Source organism: Danio rerio, chromosome 20, assembly GCF_052040795.2.
Source record: "Danio rerio strain M-AB ecotype USA chromosome 20, GRCz13ab, whole genome shotgun sequence".
In the NCBI taxonomy this organism is placed as follows: domain Eukaryota; kingdom Metazoa; phylum Chordata; class Actinopteri; order Cypriniformes; family Danionidae; genus Danio; species Danio rerio.
In genome coordinates, this window is record NC_141040.1 from 29,389,617 (window position 1) to 29,412,877 (window position 23,261).

Sequence of the window (23,261 nt, forward strand, 5' to 3'; positions counted from 1 at the left end):
TGAACAAAATGGTCATTATTTAATTCCTAATTATTCATTTCAATAATTCAAATATTAAAGAAAACAATCGACTAGAAAACGATTTTCGTTCAAGACGTTCTGTGTTACGTAATAGCCCATCAAGGGGAAATGCGCCAAAAAAAAAGGCGGTGTATGGTTGGACTTTGGCAGGTCGTGTAAACACCCTCGACTTGTAATTCGCGTTATTACTTTAATTCAGACATTAAATCTTCCCAACAGACCAAACATAACCGTCATGGACCTGTTGCACATTTACGAGTGGATCGACATCAAAGCTGTATTGTTTTTTGCCTGTGTGTTTTTATTACTGAGTAACTATATCCAAAATAAAACACCGAAAAACTTTCCTCCTGGACCATGGCCTTTACCTATCATTGGAAACCTTTATCACATCGATTTCAATAAGATTCATCTTGAAGTGGAAAAGGTAAAAGCAGTCTTTATCTTTGTTGATGTTTGGCATGTCCTGTGACGCATGAGTACGTTATTTTATCCCATGCGGAACATTTATATAGAAGTACAGCTAATACATTTGAAATATGTGCATTTATGAAATACCAATGCTTAAATTTAGGCATATAATTTGTTGCATAAGCTAGGATGGATATCTTTAAAAAATGTGAAATGCAAACATGAACTTAAATTTGTGTCGTTTTGTATACTGTCGTATAAGCTTTTTTGAAGATTACAAAAGTTCAGCAGTCTTTGAACTACGTACATCTAATGCATATTTTAAAGCTTTCAGAAAAATACGGAAGCGTTGTAAGCGTTCATCTTTTCGGACAAAGAACTGTTATTCTGAACGGGTACAAACAAGTGAAGGAGGTGTATATACAACAAGGCGACAACGTGGCTGATCGACCTGAGTTACCTATGATTCACGACATAGCCGGAGACAATGGTAAGTCTCGTATAGCCTCATTTAAACACAGCCTTTTTGGTTTCAGTACAAATTGTAAATTGTTTTATGCACCAGATGATGGTGCATAAAAATATTTAACTTAAAACAATTTTTCCAAAGATAAAAAGTTAATAATTATTATTAATCATTAATATCTTAGGTTTAGTTGCTCCCAGTGGATATAAATGGAAGCAACAGAGGAGATTTGCACTCTCAACTCTTCGGAACTTTGGTTTGGGGAAGAAAAGTCTGGAGCCGTCCATCAATCTTGAATGTCACTATCTGAATGAGGCTATCTCAAATGAAAATGGTGTGTATTAAGGTTTATGGCGTAAAAAGAATAGACTCTAAATTACTTTTTAAAAGCATTTAAAATTGGAAGCGTAATGTGATAATTTCAGTTATAATAACTTTCCAGGTCGACCTTTTGACCCTCACTTACTTCTGAACAACGCTATCTCAAATGTGATCTGTGTGCTGGTGTTTGGTAATCGATTTGACTACAGTGACCATCATTTCCAGACTCTGCTGAACGACATCAATGAGGCTATGTATCTGGATGGAACAATTTGGGCTCAAGTAAACAATTTTAGAGTATGACAATCTATTTCTGCCCTTTCAGCATCTTTGTTGGACACCTTATATTTTTGTATTCTTTGTTCAGCTTTATAACTCCTACCCACGGATTATGCGGCTACTGCCTGGACCACACAAGAAAAATATTACTTTGTGGAACAAAGTGATTGACTTTGCTCGAGAGAGGGTGAAAGAACACAGAGTGGATTATGATCCATCAAATCCTCGAGACTACGTTGACTGCTTTCTAGCTGAGATGGAAAAGGTGAATCCCCGTCTAAATTGCTGCCCAGGAATGTAATGGTAATTGTAACATGAATGTCTCTCATTTATCTTGTTCAGCTTAAAGACGACACAGCTGCAGGGTTTGATGTGGAGAACTTGTGCATCTGTACTCTGGATCTGTTTGTAGCAGGAACTGAGACCACCTCCACCACTCTTTCTTGGAGTCTTCTCTACATGATAAAGTATCCCGAGATTCAAGGTGGGAACTGACTATGAGAAGAGTATATACATATATATACACACATACATATATACATGCATATATATTAGGGATGTAACGGTATCAGAATTTCACGGTACAGTAATACCTCGGTATGAATGTCACGGTACGGTATTTATTGAATCATTTACAGGAAAAAACAAAACTTATGAAAATACTCCAAAAAAGTGTCAATGACATACAAATTAGCCATCTATCTGTAAGCTTTGAAACAGGAACTTCAGTTTTAATAACAAAAAAATATTAAACCATGTAAAAAAATAAAGTTTCAATTTAGTATTGTTGAAAACTCATCACATTCAACATTTAATCACTCACTCACTTAGATAGAGATGGGTTTAAAGGAAAATTATCATATAAATATAATCTGGTAAAAGCTGGTATCTCTGGGCATTTACAATGTCCCCTGCAACAGAAAAAAAAAACCTCTCATTTGGAACTGAGGTTTCTGGGACAAGAGAGATATGACTTGGCCCAGGTTGACAGCAGTGGGTAACGTTGTGCATTGTCTTTCCCCCACTTGAGAGGACAAACCATGAGTAAGATAGAGGTCTTATGTGTGCATCAATCTGAACAGTGTGCTGACAACACCGCTATTCAGTACGCGCGCGACAACACAGCTGATAAGAACTCGCGCGACAACACAGCTGATAAGAACTCGCGCGACAACACCGCTATTCAGTACGCGCGCGGCGACAACACCCACTTTAGAGTTTTCCAGCTCTTTTTCATCCCCGCTTCTAGCAGCACACTCCATTTCCGCATTACTGGATCTGTAGCGACAACAGACCGCAAGGGATGATGGTCAAGCATGGGCTGATGGGAATTGTAGTTTTCGTTACCTCCCGTTCGCTTCATTCGCCTGAGCAAATTTTCTCAGAAGACCTATAGTTTTACCGAGTCATGCGACTTCGGTAATATCGAAAAAAAATAATATTGCGGTATGATATTTACAATACCGTTACATCCCTAATATATATATATATATATATATATATATATATATATATATATATATATATATATATATATATATATATATATATAATGTGTGTGTGTGTGTGTGTGTGTGTGTGTATATGTGCGTGTATATATATATCACACACACACACACATACATACATACATACATACATACATACATACATACATACATACGGAGATAATGTCACGCTCTTAATTTTGTCTTGTAATATATCCACTGTGTCTTTTTAGCTAAAGTTCAGGAGGAGATTGATCGTGTTATTGGAAGCTCACGGCAGCCATCTGTATCAGACAGAGACAACATGCCCTACACCAATGCTGTCATTCATGAGATACAGAGATTTGGAAATATTGCCGCATTAAATTTGCCGCGGGCTGCTGTGAAAGATATCCAAGTTGGGAAATACTTAATTCCAAAGGTACAGTAACAATAGTTGGTGTAACATTGCATTGTACGTCTACAGACAGCATGTATTGTTTGATAAATTTAAAATTTGTTTGTATTTTTAGGGCACAATTGTAATTGGCAATTTGACATCAGTGCTGTTTGATGAGTCTGAGTGGGAGACGCCTCACTCTTTTAACCCGGGTCACTTTCTGGATGCTGAGGGCAAATTCAGGAGGAGAGATGCCTTTTTACCTTTTTCTCTAGGTACAAGAAAACTCAGATTTTTAGCAATCAGTTTATTTTTGACAATTTCCATTGTTGTGCATTACTACTGTACTGTATATTTGTGCAGCTGCATAGTATTGTTTTGCAAAGAAACATTGCCACCTACTGGCCTTGCCTGCTGACTGCATTTCATTGCATTAGTCCATTGTTGTCTTGTGTAAAAACCCTGAGAATTCATTCATTCATTTTCTTTTTGGCTTAGTCCCTTTATTAATCTGGGGTCACCACAGCGGAATTAACCGCCAACTTATCCAGCATGTTTTACAACTAGGAAACATCCATACACACTCATTCACAAACATACACCACAAACATTTTAGCTTACCTAATTCACCTATAGCGCATGTCCTTGGATTGTGGGGGAAGCCAGAGCACCCGGAGAAAAGTCATGCCAACACAGGTAGAACATGCAAACTCCACACAGAAATGCCAACTAACCCAGCTCGAACCAGCAACTTTCTTGTTGTGAGGCGATTGTGCTACCCACTGCGCCACTGTGCTGCCCACCCTGAGAATTTATGTTTGAAAAAATGTTTGAATTATCTTGTAAAAGTAGGCTTTCATCCAGCAAATGAACTCAAAAGCACTTAAATAAATTCACTTCCCGCATGTCAAATATTTGAATCACTCAACTTTAGGAGTATGAGCTTCCATGGTAAATTAGCACATAAGCATATTGTAATGCAGCTATTTACATAGAGGTGTTTACTTTGCAGAAGTGCAAGTCACATACAAGTTCATTCTGTTTCTATTTTCAGGAAAGAGAGTGTGTCTTGGGGAGCAGTTGGCGAGGATGGAGCTCTTCCTCTTTTTCACCTCTCTGCTGCAGCATTTCACTTTCTCTTCACCAGCAGGTGTGGAGCCCAGCTTCAATTACAAACTGGGAACAACTCGTGCTCCTAAACCATTCAAATTGTGTGCTGTATCTCGATAAGACAGACAGTACTTGTGACTGATTCTGTATATTTACGGATTTGATTGTTTTGGAAAATGCATTACCATTCGCTTGCTTTGGATAGTGATATATAATTAAGTTTGAGCTAGCGTCTAAAAAACTTATGCTGTGTAAACAATTTTTTTGTGTGGTCATGATGCATAAAATAGCTTAAATGCTTGATAAATGTCTCTCATGCTGCACCCATGAGGTCTTCACAGTATTGAAGCAGATGTATTAGGTTATTGTAAGCTGAGAAAATATTATATACTATTCCTTCTATGCTAATGAAGGACAACTGAGACATTCCAAGCATGGGATGGGTCCTCCTGATGTGGCAGAATTCCTCACAGCTCCGATACACATCTCTGCCATTTGCTTACAGTAACCATGTGCTTTTCACCATACACAATTCATCTGCCCGTAATCTTCCTTCATATAACTTTGTCATGTTTGGTGTCATTTGACAGTTTAGGACTTCAGCTTTGTAGTGATGAAATCAACAGAGTCATTGATTGATTGTATTTTAATATACAATATAATAACTATTGTTGAGTCATGGCCTGAGGAAAGAATGTTAATGTTCTTCTCCCCCACTTTATCTCCTCAACTTTGCTCTCATGTTCAGCTGGTTTTGGGGGTTGGTATTCACTTATTTTTGACAATGCTTTGCTCAGTATAATAAGGAAAGGGTTGATCTGGGAGAATGGCTTTTATCTGCTTCTCCCCCACACCAGTGCGTAGCCTCATATGCTAACAAAGGCAGTTTCACTGTCTTTGTTACACAGCAGTGCTTACTTTACAGCTAATTTCATTACACAGTATGTTAGTTTGTTTTATTCTACTGTCTGTATATTTAAATGTAACTTGATAAACAACTTTGCCTGCTTTAAGACATAGAGATTCTTTCTCCTTATCAATGATGAAAACAACTTTAATGGAGTCAGATTAATTACAATGGAGTCAGATAAATAATGGACTTAAACCTTCAACTGCTTTCTTTCCGATTATTGTTTCAATATAGCAGCGTAAGCCTCAAGCCTTACAGTTATGCATTTAACTTTGTGACTCAGTGACTCACTGTATACTGTGCTTGTCAAATATAAGGTCATGTAGAGTGTCTTAAAGCACTGATTACATAACCTTAAATCTGGAACTGTGCCACAACATGCATTGCAATACAGTCCAAGGAAAGGAGTCCTTTCGAGTTAAAGCGCTGTACAGATCGTAAACCTGACTAAATATCCAGTTCATCATGGACGTGTTGCAGTTCTACAAGTGGCTTGACATCAAGACTGTTTTGGTATTTTTAGTTGTGTTTTTATTTTTGAGTGATTATATCAGAAATAAATCGCCGAAAAACTTTCCTCCTGGACCCTGGTCTTTGCCGTTTATTGGACACATTCATCATATCGAGCACAAAAAGATTCATCTTCAGTTTTTAAAGGTAAATTGTTATACATCTTTACTTTAACGCGTAAGTTATATATTGTATTAGTAGTTAAACTACAGTAGCTGACTTTTAATTGTTGAGGGTTGGAAGTCTGGATAATTTACAGCTAAAGAGCGCGAAGAGGTCAAAATTACGATTATTTAAAAGACAAATGGTTTACTGTTAGTTAAAAGGTGTTTTGGGCATGTTTTAGCTGGTCAGACCAATTATTACTAGAAGCACATTTAGCATAAACAACATCGCGCTCGCACACACAAAATCTGTTATTTAATACAATCTGTGTATAATGTTTATAGTACATCTATCTGTAAATATTACCCATAGTTTTTCTCTAATTGCACTTTATAAATTATACCTATATCCACTTTAACTCCGCGACTTTCGCTTTAAGATTTAAAGGGCTAGCATTGCACCAGACCCCTAAGTGTTTTCGTTTAAGTGTAGAAGATATTTTATGCACATAGGCTATGGATCATTTTGGTTTTTATTCGACTGTACAAAAGTTATTTACACTTAAATACACAGTATTTTGGAAACCCAAGCTGGGTATTGAACATTGGTTTGTTTTCATATTTTTCATATGGTTCATATGACAGCTGTACAAGTTATAGCTCAAATATAAGCTCTTGCCGGTGCTCATACAGTTCTAGCTTTCTTTTTACTGAATTATATTCACATATCAAACACTTGCCAAATGAATTGTGGTGTTTCCATGGCGCAGAAGTGAAAACAATACATTTATGATCAATAAGCAGCCCCAGATAGCACAGACAGCTGTCATCTCTTACCTTATGCTGTGTGCTTCAGGGCCATTTCTCCTCTGTTTTTGAGGTGATGTGCATAAGTAGTCCTTTATATGTCTGATGTGGTCCAAACACAGTGAATTAAGTTTGATCAAATGTAAGAATAGTGAAATATGAAGACAATGATCGATCCCTGTGGCCTGTATAGCACCTCTCATCAGTTAGAATACAATAACTTTTGCATAGATAATGGTGGAGACTATTTTTCCCCCCCTATGATTACAGACATGTGCAGGAACCACCAAAATTAATTACAGCAACCTAGACCACACAGAACCTAAAAGGTACACTTTCAAATTTGAGTTTATAAAAAATACAAAAAGCGCCTCTTTTTTTAGGTGTTTATTATAACACAGACGACATATACAGATATTTTAAACACTTTCAATAGTGTTTTATGAAAGTTCAAAGGGTTTTCTTTAAATGATACCAAATTTTTGCATTTACACCTCTGCATGTGGATTTGGAAAGCTTTTAAATTTGGGAAGGCAAAATCCAGGCGGAAATCCAAAAACAACACTGGGGTTTAATATATATTTTATATTGCATTATGTTTAAATAATATTGCTATTGAGTTATTGACTATATAAGTTATTGACTGTATGAAAACATTGTGAACAGTTGGGACTTCATAAAGTTGAAAATATGTGAAAGTGTGTGAACTAATAAATATGACTTTTTTAGCCTGTTATTTAATGCACCATTTCTTAATTTTCAATCTTTATTTTGCAGTTTGCTGAAAAATATGGCAAGATTTTCAGCATAAGACTTTTTGGACCAAGAATTGTAGTGTTGGATGGATATAAACTGGTAAAGGAGGTGTATTTGCAACAGGGTGACAATCTGGCTGATCGGCCCATTTTACCAATGTTTTATGACATCACTGAAGACAAAGGTCAGTCTGAATGAAAAATGTCATTTACTCACCTTCAGTGTTCAAATTTTCAAGTTATGCTGGCTGAATTTAAATGTAGCTCTAAAATTAAGCTAAATCAAGTTTCTACAGAGAGTCTCATCTGTTTCAGGCTAACAACCAAGCTAAGATTAATCCTAGATGAAGATTAATACTACATAAAAAAAGATTAAAGAGTAGAAAATATGATTAAATAGATTATTTTAAAGGTAAAATAGATGCACAATATTGAGTGTTTGCGGTTAATCTTCATGATAAATTTCCTGGTTACATTAATGTTTGTAGTTCACATTTAAGGCAATGACTGACTGTTTTAAGCTCAACTCTTCCTTTTGAAGAGTTCACAATTAGCTGACGATTAATTATAAAACAAGTTTGGCATGCTGTCCTGGGAGAGATCCCTGGGCTCCCTCCTGTTTGCAGGGCGAGAGGTGAGCTCTGAGCTCAGGTAGGTCTCGAGAACTCCCCCTTTTTTAATAAGAGCTGATGACAGAAAATGATTGGTATGAAGGGATATGCTGCTGGATGAGAGTTTAACTGTAATGCTAAATATAGATTGATCAATTCACTTATGGTGCATGTTTTCTGGAATGTGGGAGGAAACCATAGAACCCTGGGGGAAACCCACGCAAGCACGGGAAGAACATGCTAACTTCGCACAGAAACAACAGCCAGTCTGTTAAAGTACTAGAACCGGTCACGTTCTTGCTGTGAGGCAACCGTGTTAATCACTGGGCCACCATGCCGCCCTATGAAGGGAAAGGTGGAGGAGTAGGGGTGGAAGGGGGGAGTCTTCAAATCGAAGTTGACTGTAGTGAGAAACCCTGGCTCTTTACAGTGGCTTAGGAATCGTCTGATTGGTGAATCATGCATTAGTTAATGCAGAACCAGCCGTGTTCAATCATAATCACGTTATCGTTTTAAAATTAGTTTATAAATAAACTTCACTTAATAGATAGTAGACTTATACTTAAGAGAGGAATAAAAAAATAATAATAATCTAAATTAATATTACATTAACAGGGTTAATTGGGTCCAATGGGTATAAATGGAAGCACCAGAGACGATTTGCACTCTCAACTCTTCGAACCTTTGGATTGGGGAAGAAAAGTCTGGAGCCGTCCATTCTCCTGGAATGCAGTTGTCTGAATGACGCCTTTTCAAATGAACAAGGTATTTGAAAAAAGAAAGTAACATACAAAATTGGAGGCATGGTGTAACTTCAACTTCTGTTGTAGGTCGACCCTTTGACCCTCGCTTACTTCTGAACAACGCTGTCTCAAATGTGATCTGTGCGCTTGTGTTTAGTAATCGATTTGACTACAGTGACCATCATTTCCAGACTCTGTTAAAACACATCAATGAGGTCTTATATCTGGAAGGAACAGTCTGGGCTCAGGTAAATGTATTTTCAATATACAATACAGTGACTCACACAAACTGATGTTTTATACATGATATGCTAAGTTTACCTGTTGTTCTTTAGCTTTACAACTTTTTCCCATGGCTCATGCGACGACTGCCTGGACCCCACCAAAAAATATTTGTTCTGTTGAACAAAGTGATTGACTTTGTTAGAGAGAAGGTGAATGAACACAGAGTGGATTATGATCCTTCAAATCCTCGAGACTACATTGACTGCTTTCTAGCTGAGATGGAAAAAGTGAGACACTTACTAATTGTGCTGGAATGATTTTGTAATAATCATGTATGGATGTTCATTTGAAATGCTTCTTGTTTATGTTGTTCAGCTTAAAGACGACACAGCTGCAGGGTTTGATGTGGAGAACTTGTGCATCTGTACTCTGGATTTGTTTGTAGCAGGAACTGAGACCACCTCCACCACTCTGTACTGGGGTCTTCTCTACATAATAAAATATCCTGAAATACAAGGTGAGAGCTTACTATCAGATACAGCATTCATATGCACATAAAAATAATATGTTAATACTTGAAATGTTCTCATTGTCATTTTGTATCCTCAGCTAAAGTTCAGCAGGAGATTGATGCTGTTGTTGGAGGCTCACGGCAGCCATCTGTATCAGACAGAGACAACATGCCCTACACCAATGCTGTCATTCATGAGATACAGAGGATGGGAAACATAGTCCCATTAAATGTGTTTCGAATTACTGTAGAAGATACTCAGATAGGAGAATACTCTATTCCAAAGGTGGGTCTGGTGTTTAAAGCACTGTTTATTTCTAGATTTTCTTCTACACATTTGTAGTTTTTATTAAACCTTTTGTTGTTCTTCAGGGCACTCTTGTGATTGGCAGTTTGACATCAGTGCTGTTTGATGAGTCTGAGTGGGAGACGCCTCACTCTTTTAACCCGGGTCACTTCCTGGACGCTGAGGGCAAATTCAGGAGGAGAGATGCCTTTTTACCTTTTTCTCTAGGTACAAGAAAACTGTTTCCAAATGATCCCAGTTCAGTTCAGTCCTCCTATAAAGAAATGCATTATGATTAAATCTGTCGGTTTGTTTGATTTTCAGGAAAGAGAGTGTGTCTTGGGGAGCAGTTGGCGAGGATGGAGCTCTTCCTCTTCTTCTCCTCTCTGCTGCAGCGCTTCACTTTCTCTCCACCAGCAGGTGTGGAGCCCAGCTTGGATTATAAACTGGGTGGTACTCACAGTCCCCAGCCATATAAACTGTGCGCAGTGCCACGATAAGACAGTCATAACTGAAATATTTGTTGATGCATTGTTAATTTTCTGTTTTTAACAGATTGATAAATGATAGTATACATAGCGTGTTACAGAAAAACAACAAACAACCATAATAAAAGTAACAAAAACCACAAAAACATAAATATTTCAAGAGCAAAGATAGATCTATGAATAGACAGAGTGTGTTGCAAACATTTCTCGAAGCTATAATAAAAAAGAAACCAGAAAGAGAAGAAAAAAAGCAGTACTAATAATAAGAATAATTTTAATGTACAGTTGAATGAAAATAATCATACATTAATATTATATCTGAAAAAAGGCTTGTATTTGGATATTTTTTGTATTAATAAGTAAACAAGCAGGAGGAGATTTGAGATTAAAAATATATTTTTTTATATGTAAATATATTCATTTATTAAAATGTATTTTATTTGTGAACTTGTTCATTCATTCTTTAAATTATTTATTCATTCAACAATTCCACTGACACCATTATTTTTACCCAGGTTATCTTGTGCAAAAGTTTGGTTATTATGTGAGACGCAATAGTCATTTTTTATCGATTGCTTGGGTTTTGTTTAGCTTTCTGATTTATTCATTCATTCATTTTCTTTTCGGCTTAGTCCCTTTATTAATCCAGGGTCGCCAGATCCCTGGGAAACATCCACACACACTTATATACTACGGACAATTTAGCCTACCCAATTCACCTGTACCACATGTCTTTGGACTGTGGGAGAAACCAGAGCACCCGGAGGAAACCCACGCGAATGCAGGGAGAACATGCAAACTCCACACAGAAATGCCAACTGACCCAGCCGAGGTTCGAACCAGCAACCTTCTTGCTTTGAGGCGACAGCACTACCTACTGTGCCACTGTGGCCTAGTTTTCTGATTTATTTATTAGAAAAACCTAAATTATTGTGTACATAAATGGAAACAAATTAAATGTATGTTCTCCATCCAAACAACATCTTTTTTCCTACATAGTAGGACAAATAGTGTGGATGTCAATAGCTCTGATTAGAAGCCAACTGTGAGTAGATTTATGTGGGTAGCTCTTGTTGAATATGTGGAAACTATCGAGCTGTTCACTAAGATGATGCATCAATTGAAATTATATTAGTGAAAAAAAGTACAATGAGCAGAAAATTATTTTATTATGCAGTATTTTTCTGACATTTTTGCATTTTATCCAGTACCATAAATTAATCACATTTTGAACAGCAAAGTTACAGAGTGCGTTGTTATTTAAATGATTATTTGACCCAAAAATGAATATTAATGAAATCATTTACTCTGCCTTGTGTGATTTTTTAAATAGATTTCTTACTTCTGTTAAATACACACACACAAACAAAAATAGTTTTAAGAATGATGGTTGCTGGCACCCATTAACTCCCATAGTAGGAAAACAGTTTTTAGGAAACCATTAACACAGTAGAAAGAATTATTTAGACAACAAAATAAATTCCTGATTTTAGTTAGAATTGGACTACTACAGGGGGATCTAGACTAATATTACGCCTAAAGAAGTTATCTGAAACTCTACCAGTAAATCAAGATCTTCAGACCTTGGCTGTGTTTGAAGCTCTATGGTTTGTTGAATAGTTGAATAAGAAATGAAGACTTCAGATGCAAAAAAGGGCCATCTGACATTTTCTTCCAAACTCAGTATTTTTCAGTATTTTTCTCAGGCTCCTGTTTTCACTTTAAGATTCTTTTAATTGTCTTTAAAGTGTACTTCAACAAAAACAAGGAGGTTAAGAAAAATTACAGAGGCACTCAGAGGTTTTTGTATCTGAAGTCTTCGATATATTTTGCATGTCTTAATTTTAAACTGTGTTCAATTCTGAATCATAGTAAGGTTGTGGCTTTCTTTTTCTTTGGTGTGGCTCGCTTTTGCTGTAATTTTCTGCAGTTAATGTGCAAAAAAGAGGACTTTGAAGCTTTACCATAGATAAGAGGGACCTATACACACACAACCTATCTGGAGCCCAGCTCACATGAATTACTGTACTGCTCAACAAAACAGGAAACATCCGTCATGGACTTGTGGTACCTTTACGAGTGGATCGATATCAAAAGTATTTTGATATTTCTGTGTGTGTTTTTATTGCTGGGTGATTATATAAAAAATAAAGCACCAAAGAACTTTCCTCCTGGACCCTGGTCTTTGCCGATAATAGGAGATCTTCATCATATCGATAATAGTAAGATTCATCTTCAGTTCACAAAGGTAAAGTTCATCTCTATGTTCAAGCAAATCTTAATATAGTTGATGGCAAAAAACAAACTTGAGTCCAGTGTAAAATTGTTTTTTTAGTTAGAAGATGTCATTACTAAATATTAAATATTCCTGTTCTTTGCAGATTACCTATTTTGATTGTAAAATCGTATTTTTTAGTTTGCAGAAAGATATGGCAATATTTTCAGCTTTAGACTTTTTGGACCAAGAATTGTGGTGTTGAACGGGTATAACTTGGTCAAAGAGGTGTATATAAAACAAGGAGACAACCTCGCTGATCGACCAGTGTTACCACTATTTTATGAAATCGTTGGAGACAAAGGTCAGTCTAATGCCAGAATGTTAAAGTCATTTCACATTTCAACAAAAATAGTAACTAATCAATTAACTGTAAGGTTCATTTTGTGAACAGGTTTAATTCTTTCCAGCGGATATAAATGGAAGCATCAGAGGAGATTTGCACTCTCGACTCTTCGAAATTTCGGATTGGGGAAGAAAAGCCTGGAGCCATCTATCAATGTTGAATGTGGCTTTCTGAATGAGGCCATCTCAAATGAACAAGGTATTTCACTGAAGATTGTTTCATTGAGAAATATATTTGACATTTAAAGCACAGTGTGATTTATGACTTTCTGTTCAAGGTCGACCCTTTGACCCTCGCTTACTTCTGAACAATGCTGTCTCAAATGTGATCTGCGTGCTGGTGTTTGGTAATCGATTTGACTACAGTGACCATCACTTCCAGACTCTGCTGAAGAACATCAGTGAAGCTGTGTATCTGGAAGGAAGCATCTGCAATCAAGTAAATATTGTGACATTGTAAAAAAACAATTGCCCAGCAAGCTTTTTTTGTACTTAAATAACATCTTTGTTAAAACAAGACTAAATTTAACCTGTCAGTGAAAATCTAATATAAGAATAGCTCCAAACTACAATCCCAGATCAGAAAAGATGGGATATGAATATGGAAAACACAAATGAAAAAAGAAAGAAGTCATTTCTAAATGTTCTTAGTATTTCATTGCAGACAATACATCAAACATTATTTAATGTGTTCCACATGATTGTTATTAAATAAACACTTATTCCAATTTTGGTTCTTGCAACACATTTGAAATAAGTTGGAACATTAAAGCATTGAGAGGGGTCTAGATGCAGACCTGGTGCAGTGCAATCTGAGCTGCACCCAATGCTTTTTAATGCGCTCACCTAACCCCACCCCTAACCCTACCCATCACAGTAACGTCACTCACTCCACTGAGTGCATTGTGTCTGACATTGCATCGCTGAGTGATGCAATCTCAGCTTGCATTATAAAGGCTGCACCCAGATATTATTGAAAAGATTTACCACTTTATAGTGTTTTCATTCCTTTTCACAACACTTAAAAGACGTTTAGGAACTGAAGACACCAAGTGATGAAGTGTTTTAAGTGTAATTTTGTCCACTTCTTCCTGCAAACAAGTCTTAAGTTAGGCAACTGTACAGGGTCTTCATTGTCACATTTTGTGCTTCAAAATGCACCACACATTCTCTATTGGAGACAGATCAGGGCTGCAGGCTGGCCAGTCGAGTACCTGCATCCTCTTACTCCGCAGCCCGGACTTTGTAATGTGTACAGAATGTCGTTGGTTTTGCATAGTTTTTGCATTTTGTGTTTCCACTGTGTGATGGTCTATCCCAGATGCCTATGAGCCCAGCGAAGTCATTGGCAGTTCTGGACACTGTTAACACACGGCTTCCTCTTGGCACAGTACAGTTTTAACTGGTATTTGTGGATGTAACTATTGTGGTACTCGACAAAGGTTTGCCAAAGTTGTCCTGAGCCCATGTGGTGATATTGCTTATAAATGAATGCCGATTCATGATGCAGTGCCGCCTGAGGGATCAGAGACCACAATTGTGCAGTTTAGGCTTGCGCCCATAAAGGATGCACTGAAATTTCCCCAGATTTCTTGAGCAATTCAATGATGTAATGCACTGTTAAAGGTGAAATATCCAAATGTCTTCCTATCTTTCTCTGAGGAACATTGTTTTCAAACATTTCAATAATTTTCTCATGTATTTGTTGGCAAACTGAAAATTCTCTGCCCATCTTTGCTTCTAAAAGACTAGACCTTTGTTGGATGCTGCTTCTGCACCAAATCATAATTAGAATCACCTGTTGTCATCACCTGTTTCATTATTTAACCAATTTACCCAATTATTAGCCCTAAACTGCTCCTGTCCCAATTTTTTTGGAATTTGTTGCAGGTCTGAATGGCAAGGAAGGAAGTATATTTACAAATGAAATGAAGTTGACTGGACATAACATGAATTAATTTGTGTTCATGTTATCTGCAATGAAATGCAGGTCAAAATAAATTTGGAAAAAATCCTATTTTTTATTTGCATTTTTCAAACTGTCACAATTTTCTGATTTGGGGTAAAAATATAATAGACATCTAAGAATAGCCCAAAATACATATAAATAAATAATTAACTAAATAATTAACTACACATATAAAGTCTGTCTATTTGATGATTAGTGATGATTTTAGCCTAGACATCTCTTAAAAACAAAATTACTTGGTGGGTTATTTGCCCATTTTCACTGCTCAGTGTACATCATGCTTAGTTCAGATATACACAGTATGTAGTCAAAAATAATACACGTTTGACACCGATTTGATCTCAAATTTATACAAACAAAAAGCAGAATTGTGATAAATTAAAAAAACAAGATTTATGAGAGCAGATGTAACTTTTTTTTAGCTTTACAACATGTTCCCATGGCTCATGGAGCGACTGCCTGGACCACATAAGACAATTATTACTCTGTGGCGGAAGGTGACTGACTTTGTTCGAGAGAAGGTGAATGAACACAGAGTGGATTATGATCCATCAAATCCTCGAGACTACATTGACTGCTTTCTAACTGAGATGGAAAAGGTGAAACCCTTTCTTATAGTACAGGAATGTTCTTGTAATAATAATGCATGGATGTTCATTTGAAATGCTCCTTGTTTATGTTGTTCAGCTCAAAGACGACACAGCTGCAGGGTTTGATGTGGAGAACTTGTGCATCTGTTCTCTGGATCTGTTTGTAGCAGGAACTGAGACCACCTCCACCACTCTGTACTGGGGTCTTCTCTACATGATAAAATATCCTGAGATACAAGGTGAGAGCTTAATACCAGATACAGCATTCATATGCAAATACAAATAATATGTTTACATTTTTTCATGGCTTTCTCTACTTCATCCTCAGCTAAAGTTCAGGAGGAGATTGATGCCGTTGTTGGAGGCTCAAGGCAGCCATCTGTATCAGACAGAGACAACATGCCCTACACCAATGCTGTCATTCATGAGATACAAAGGATGGGAAATATAGCCCCAATAAATCTGGCCAGGAGTACTTCAGAAGACACCCAGATAGGAAATTACTCTATTCCAAAGGTGGGGTTAGGGATATTTAAACACAGTTTTGGTATGTGTGATTATACTCTTGTCATAAGGATATTTGTCCATGAACTATATACTGCTCATTTACTCAATGTGCAAAACTTACTAAGAGTAATTTAACAGGTAAATATTATTCCTGTGGTGAACTGTGATTTTAAGCATCTTGTGTTTTTTCAGGGCACAATGGTGACCAGTAATTTGACATCAGTGCTGTTTGATGAGTCTGAGTGGGAGACGCCTCACTCTTTTAACCCGGGTCACTTCCTGGATGCTGAGGGCAAATTCAGGAGGAGAGATGCCTTTTTACCTTTTTCTCTAGGTACAAGAAAAGTATTTCCAAATGATCCCAGTTCAGTTTAGTCCTCCTATAAAGAAATGCATTATGATTATGTCTGTCGGTTTGTTTGATTTTCAGGAAAGAGAGTGTGTCTTGGGGAGCAGTTGGCGAGGATGGAGCTCTTCCTCTTCTTTTCCTCTCTGCTGCAGCGCTTCACTTTCTCTCCACCAGCGGGTGTGGAGCCCAGCCTGGATTATAAAATGGGGGGCACACACTGTCCTAAGCCATTTAAACTGTGTGCAGTTCCACGCTAAATTAAGAAACACTCATGCAAACCTTTCAGCAATTTTAAAAGATACATTTTTACATTCAAGATTATTTGATGATTTATAAAATACAAAACTACTTACAAATAAGCCTGTATTGAAAACAAAGAGATTAAGGGGATAAATTGTTGTGTAAACTCAAGATCTGAACTGTGAACTGAGCTCTGGCATCAGGAGAAGGAACTGTGAAGCAGTCCAGACCTGAAAAAGTGAGAATGAGAGAATGTTTAGCAATGCGTACAATAAAACTGCACTGTAGACTAATGTTAAGATGTGTAGGTCTGCAGATTTTAGAGAAATATAACTAAAATATGTGGTATTTGATGACATCATAGGACCCAAGTGATCACTTCAACCTGCCACGGCAAGAAAGGTGGTGCTCCATCACCTGAGAAGAAAAAAACACATTGAAAAGTTGTCATAACCCACTGTAAATAAACAGGTCTTGATAGATAAAATGAAAGGCAATTATAATCAGCTTTGATGCGGAGTGTCTTATCAGGTACCACACTTCCTCTTGCCTCGGACTCCAGCAACAGCTATGAACAAGCACGTTTGTTTTTAGTTACTTGTGGATCTTCTATTATGGTGAATAACACATAAACGACATTGTCTCTCATTTAAAATAAATCCCATTTCCCAAGTTTTGCCTATGATATATTTCATCCACAAAAGATGGTAACGTTAATAACCACTCGGTAAAATCCCTTAGCTACAGACTTTTATTATTATAAAATTTTATTATATTTTATTATTTCAAAGACTTTTATTGGAGGAGAGGTGGGTACTTGGGACCCTAAAATGTCTTGAAAGGCTGTGTTCAAAACTGAATGCTTTCTTGAGTGATTTGTCATTTTTGACCACTTAATCTATAGAATATATTATGAATGTAATTTAGATTTATATTGTTCCTGCCGTAATGTCTTAACTGGTTACCAGCTCCATTAGGCATTCAAATGTGTTTTTACCAGCTGTAGGACCTATGAATAAAATCAGACGTTTCAATGTTAATGCAATTGTCTTGTTGTTTGGTATCAAGTTATTGCTGCCACATTTTTTAACTGTGATAAATTAGCAAATGACTATACCCTGTCATGAGAATAAGTTATATTAAGGTTTGTAATAAAATAAAAGCAACATACAAAGTCAGTGGTGGTAATAATAGACAGACAGATATATGGATGTTTAAACATAAATCAAAGACTTTATAAACAATTTAGTTATCATCTTTAAACAATTTGATGGAAGCTCATGGCAGCCATCTGTATCAGACAGAGACAACATGCCCTACACCAATGCTGTCATTCATGAGATACAGAGTATAGGAAATATAGGCCCATTAAATGTGTTTGGAATCACAGTGAAACCACTCAGGAAAATATTTTATTCCACAGGTGGGTCTGGTGTTTGAAGCACTTTATTTCTAGACTTTCTTCTACATGTCTGTAGTTTTATTAAACCTGTTGTGTTTTTTTCAGGGCACTCTTGTTATTGGCAGTTTGACATCAGTGCTGTTTGATGAGTCTGAGTGGGAGACGCCTCACTCTTTTAACCCGGGTCACTTCCTGGATGCTGAGGGCAAATTCAGGAGGAGAGATGCCTTTTTACCTTTTTCTATAGGAAAACTGTTTCCAAATGATCCCAGTTCAGTTTAGTCCTCATATAAAGAAATGCATTATGATTATCTGTCGGTTTCTTTGATTTTCAGGAAAGAGAGTGTGTCTTGGGGAGCAGTTGACGAGGAGGCTTCCTCTTCATCTCCTCTCTGCTGCAGCGCTTCACTTTCTCTAAGTATTAAATTTTGAATCTTAATAAGGTTGTGGCTTTCTTTTTTTTTCTGTTTGGTGTGACTCGGTATTGCCACCATTTTTTGCAGTTAATGACCAAAAAAGTGGACTTTGGAACTTGATCATAGATAAGAGGGAATTACACACACACAGCCTATCTGGAGCCCAGCTCACTTGGATTACTGTACCGTTTATGCCAACCTCTGTTAAAACTGCTCAACAACACAGGAAAAGTTAGTCATGGACTTGTGGTACCTTTACGAGTGGATCGATATCAAAAGTATTTTGATATTTCTGTGTGTGTTTTTATTGCTGGGTGATTATATAAAAAATAAAGCGCCCAAGAACTTTCCTCCTGGACCCTGGTCTTTGCCGATAATAGGAGATCTTCATCATATCGATAATAGCAAGATTCATCTTCAGTTCACAAAGGTAAAGTTCATCTCTATGTTCAAGCAAATCCTAATATAGTTTATGGCAAAAAACAAACGAGTCCAGTGTAATAAAAATGTAAAAAGTAATTGCTAAAAATTAAATATTCCTGTTCTTTGTAGATTACCTACTGTATGTTGATTGTACAATCATATTTTTCAGTTTGCAGAAAGATATGGCAATATTTTCAGCCTAAGACTTTTTGGACCAAGAATTGTGGTGTTGAACGGGTATAACTTGGTGAAAGAGGTGTATATAAAACAAGGAGACAACCTCGCTGATCGACCAGTGTTACCACTATTTTATAAAATTATTGGAGACAAAGGTCAGTCTAATGCCAGAATGTTCAAGTGGTGATTTAACAATTCAACAACAAAAAAATTAATTATCAATTAACTGTGAAGGTCTGCTTCATAAACAGGTATAGTTCTGTCCAGCGGATATAAATGGAAGCATCAGAGGAGATTTGCACTCTCGACTCTTCGAAATTTCGGATTGGGGAAGAAAAGCCTGGAGCCATCTATCAATCTCGAATGTGGCTTTCTGAATGAGGCCATCTCAAATGAACAAGGTTCAGTTTTAACTGAGTATTGTTAAATATATTTTAGGTGAAACCACAATGTTATTTACCACTTTCTGTTTAAGGTCGACCCTTTGACCCTCGCTTACTTCTGAACAACGCTGTCTCAAATGTGATCTGTGTGCTGGTGTTTGGTAATCGATTTGACTACAGTGACCATCACTTCCAGACTCTGTTAAAGCACATAAATGAAGCGATCTATCTGGAAGGAGGCATCTGTGCTCAAGTAAACATTTTCACTTTGTTTAACACTTGCTCTGCTCTTTTTGCTATTGTTGGAATTGGGCATATTTGAAATACATACTGCATGTTTGATGCTGATTTGAGCTCAGATTTCTGAGAATAAACAGAACTGTGTAAATAAAAGTATTTTGTAACCCTTTTTTTAGCTTTATAACATGTTCCCATGGCTCATGCAGCGACTGCCTGGATCACATAAGAAAGTTATTACTCTTTGGAAGAAGGTGATTGATTTTATCCGACAGAAGGTGAATGAACACAAAGTGGATCATGATCCATTGAATCCTCGAGACTACATTGACTGCTTTCTAGCTGAGATGGAGAAAGTAAGAATCTTCTCAAGTGTGCTGGTGCAGGAAAGTTCTTGTCATAATAATGTATGGCTTTTCATTTGAAAATATGTCAAATTTATGTTGTTCAGCTTAAAGATGACACAGCTGCAGGGTTTGATGTGGAGAACTTGTGCATCTGTACCCTGGATCTATTTGTAGCAGGAACTGAGACCACCTCCACCACTCTGTACTGGGGTCTTCTCTACATGATGAAGTATCCTGTGATTCAAGGTATATAAAGATACAGCCATTAACATAAACAGTAGTTCACACTTTCAGTATTCTTATGGTCTTTCTGTATCCTCAGCTAAAGTTCAGGAGGAGATTGATCGTGTTGTTGGAGGCTCAAGGCATCCATCTGTATCAGACAGAGACAACATGCCATACACTAATGCTGTCATTCATGAGATACAGAGGATGGGAAATATTATCCCAATAAATGTGACCAGGACTACTTCAGAGGATATTCGGATAGGAAAATACTCTGTTCCAAAGGTGAGCTTAGGGATATATAGGTAGATTGATTAAGCATCATTTTACTCTTGTCGTAAGGATATTTCTGCATAAAAAGAATATGTACTGTTAATTCAACAGGTAAATATTATTCCTGTGGTGAACTGTGATATTAAGCATCTTGTGTTTCTTCAGGGCACAATGGTGACCAGTAATTTGACATCAGTGCTGTTTGATGAGTCTGAGTGGGAGACGCCTCACTCTTTTAACCCGGGTCACTTCCTGGATGCTGAGGGCAAATTCAGGAGGAGAGATGCCTTTTTACCTTTTTCTCTAGGTACAAGAAAAGTATTTCCAAATGATCCCAGTTCAGTTCAGTCCTCCTATAAAGAAATGCATTATGATTATGTCTGTCGGTTTGTTTGATTTTCAGGAAAGAGAGTGTGTCTTGGGGAGCAGTTGGCGAGGATGGAGCTCTTCCTCTTCTTCTCCTCTCTGCTGCAGCGCTTCACTTTCTCTCCACCAGCGGGTGTGGAGCCCAGCTTGGATTATAAATTGGGGGCCACTCACTGTCCCCAGCCATATAAACTGTGTGCAGTTCCACGCTAAATTAAGAAACACGCATGCAATTTTAGACATTTCAGTAATTTTAAAGATATATGTTTTTTAAAAGTTTATTATTTGGTGATTTTTTATAATGCAAAACTATTTACAAATAAGCCTGTATTGCAAACAAAGGAATTATGGGGATAAGATGTTGTATAAATCCAAGATCTGAGCTGTGAACTGAGCTGCGGCATCAGGAGAAAGAACCGTAAAGCAGTCCAGGACCAGACCTGAAAGAGAGAGTATGAGAGAAATGTTTAGCAATGCATAACGTATAACGGCATTGTATACTGCTAATATTACATGTGTGGGTGGGGTCAGTAAAATGGAAATAGTCATTTACAACATAATTTGGTCACTTGCATGTCTTTAGAGTGTTATAAAGTTACAGTTATAGGGTGGCAGTTAATAACCAATAATGTACTATTTCACAACATTAGTCACTTCAATCTGCCACTGCAAGAAAGACAGTAGTCCATGTTCTGAGAAGAAAAACATTTATTTTTTGATAACCCACTGTAAATGGACAGCACTTGATGATAATAGTACAATTGGTCAGACCCTCATATTCAGCTTTGATGCGGAGTGTCTCATCAGGGCCTTTATGGGCAGAGTTGACTCTGAGGTGGCAGGGAATGCCATATGAAACACAAGCTTAGCTTGTTTAGAGAACCTTTTCATGATATGCTTATTTTTTGAGATCGGAATTTTGGGTTTTTATGAGCTGCATGCCAAAATCATCAATATTATAACAATAAAAGGCTTTGAAAAACTTCAGTTGTGTGTAATGAATCTGTAAAAATGGGTTTTAAACCACAGTGGTTCAAACTGTTCTGCAATCTCATACCAAAAAACGGAAATAAGGGCAGTATTAATAGCTATAAATGTGGGAGAGCATTGATATTATGTGATTGTATTGTATTGCAATATGGAACAATTAAGTGTTGATGTTAAATCGAAAGTAATTCACAAATACTTAAAAATGAAATGATTTAATGACAATAACTTGCTATGGTTACAACTGAATTAATTACAAAATATAATATTATAAAAAATTAAATGATAAATCATATGATATAAATTTTACCCTAATTTGTGCTAATTTGTGCACAACTTTGTGTGTGCATACATGTTGATGCTGATGTCATGGTGGTTGGCATTGTGTCTGTGTATGATTTTGTGACAGCTTTATTTCAGTGTTTAATTTATTTTTTTTGCATGTCATTCATTTTTTAAACTTCATGTTTATATAGTTTTTTGAAACATTTGTTTTGTGATTTTTAAAAATTTTAACTTGATGTGTGGTGTTTTCATTGTAATTTTTGTATTTGTGTTTATTCTTTAAATGTTTACCTTGAGGTAACGTTTTACATAAAGAAAAAAAAACAACTTGTGTTAAATTATCTAAATTAAATCTGTGAATAATATTTGTATTGACACTTTCTGTGTGCTTACATGTTGTTGTTGTTGTTGTTGATAATGATGACTTTATGGTGGTTGGTATTTTATCTGTTTGTGCATGAGTATTTGAGTAAAAATGCAATATTTTTTGGATACTTTATTTCTGTATTGTGGTGATACATGATCTTTGTTTGGTATTGAAAAGGGTTTTCTTGGAACTCGAGTTCTTAAAAACACAAGGTTTCAATTTTAAGTGACCACACATAGTTAGAAATAAAATAAATTGTCAATTACAGCCTTGTTATATGCAGCATATTGGGATATCATTGGAATTGGAGAGACATATTAGAAATAGCTTTATCTTAAATCATAAAGCTCCTGATTGTAAATATTTATTTTGTTTATAATATTTATACTTATTCTAACATATTTATACTTCATATTTAGAGTTTTAAAAAATCGTTTTGTGTTATTTATATTAATGCACAGGGATTTCATTATAATGAGTTTTTTGTACATAACTTTTATATTTATTTTATTTGTAATATCTTGTGATTATATAATATATATATATATATATATATATATATATATATATATATATATATATATATATATATATATATATATATATATATATATATATATATAGATGCGGCTGTATAATAATAAGTAATAATAAGCCGACAAGACAATGAAAGA

At 36.3% G+C, this 23,261-nt stretch overlaps 4 protein-coding genes across 9 annotated transcripts; all 4 read left to right on the top strand.

Moving 5' to 3' along the window:
- The first annotated feature begins 148 nt into the window (after window positions 1-148).
- cyp2p6 (cytochrome P450, family 2, subfamily P, polypeptide 6) lies at window positions 149-5,967 on the top strand. 2 transcript variants are annotated; one of them, XM_087296458.1, is made up of 9 exons: window positions 149-448; window positions 760-910; window positions 1,097-1,213; window positions 1,341-1,501; window positions 1,587-1,763; window positions 1,841-1,982; window positions 3,219-3,406; window positions 3,498-3,639; window positions 4,419-5,967. In XM_087296458.1, exons 4-9 carry the CDS (start codon window positions 1,472-1,474, stop codon window positions 4,592-4,594), a joined length of 855 nt encoding a protein of 284 aa, XP_087152584.1. In that variant the 5' UTR covers window positions 149-448; window positions 760-910; window positions 1,097-1,213; window positions 1,341-1,471; the 3' UTR covers window positions 4,595-5,967.
- cyp2p7 (cytochrome P450, family 2, subfamily P, polypeptide 7) lies at window positions 5,303-12,592 on the top strand. 3 transcript variants are annotated; one of them, XM_087296211.1, is made up of 10 exons: window positions 5,303-6,041; window positions 7,583-7,745; window positions 8,787-8,936; window positions 9,002-9,162; window positions 9,250-9,426; window positions 9,515-9,656; window positions 9,749-9,936; window positions 10,023-10,164; window positions 10,261-11,968; window positions 12,241-12,592. In XM_087296211.1, the coding sequence occupies exons 1-9, from the start codon at window positions 5,850-5,852 to the stop codon at window positions 10,434-10,436; spliced, it is 1,491 nt and encodes a 496-aa protein (XP_087152337.1). In that variant the 5' UTR covers window positions 5,303-5,849; the 3' UTR covers window positions 10,437-11,968; window positions 12,241-12,592.
- cyp2p8 (cytochrome P450, family 2, subfamily P, polypeptide 8) lies at window positions 12,437-17,739 on the top strand. Of its 2 annotated transcripts, none has more exons than XM_087296207.1 (9): window positions 12,437-12,672; window positions 12,841-12,990; window positions 13,110-13,224; window positions 13,323-13,483; window positions 15,436-15,612; window positions 15,701-15,842; window positions 15,932-16,119; window positions 16,303-16,444; window positions 16,541-17,739. In XM_087296207.1, exons 5-9 carry the CDS (start codon window positions 15,445-15,447, stop codon window positions 16,714-16,716), a joined length of 816 nt encoding a protein of 271 aa, XP_087152333.1. In that variant the 5' UTR covers window positions 12,437-12,672; window positions 12,841-12,990; window positions 13,110-13,224; window positions 13,323-13,483; window positions 15,436-15,444; the 3' UTR covers window positions 16,717-17,739. The 2 variants fall into 2 exon arrangements, with proteins under 2 accessions (XP_087152333.1, NP_001076504.1); NM_001083035.2 differs by having other exon boundaries at window positions 12,457-12,672; window positions 12,841-13,003; window positions 13,094-13,243; window positions 16,541-16,743.
- A 943-nt stretch (window positions 17,740-18,682) lies between these two features.
- On the top strand, window positions 18,683-21,935 carry cyp2p9 (cytochrome P450, family 2, subfamily P, polypeptide 9). Of its 2 annotated transcripts, none has more exons than XM_087296471.1 (9): window positions 18,683-18,947; window positions 19,110-19,276; window positions 19,375-19,499; window positions 19,593-19,753; window positions 19,917-20,093; window positions 20,189-20,330; window positions 20,407-20,594; window positions 20,748-20,889; window positions 20,986-21,935. In XM_087296471.1, exons 5-9 carry the CDS (start codon window positions 19,926-19,928, stop codon window positions 21,159-21,161), a joined length of 816 nt encoding a protein of 271 aa, XP_087152597.1. In that variant the 5' UTR covers window positions 18,683-18,947; window positions 19,110-19,276; window positions 19,375-19,499; window positions 19,593-19,753; window positions 19,917-19,925; the 3' UTR covers window positions 21,162-21,935.
- The last annotated feature ends 1,326 nt before the right edge of the window (window positions 21,936-23,261 follow it).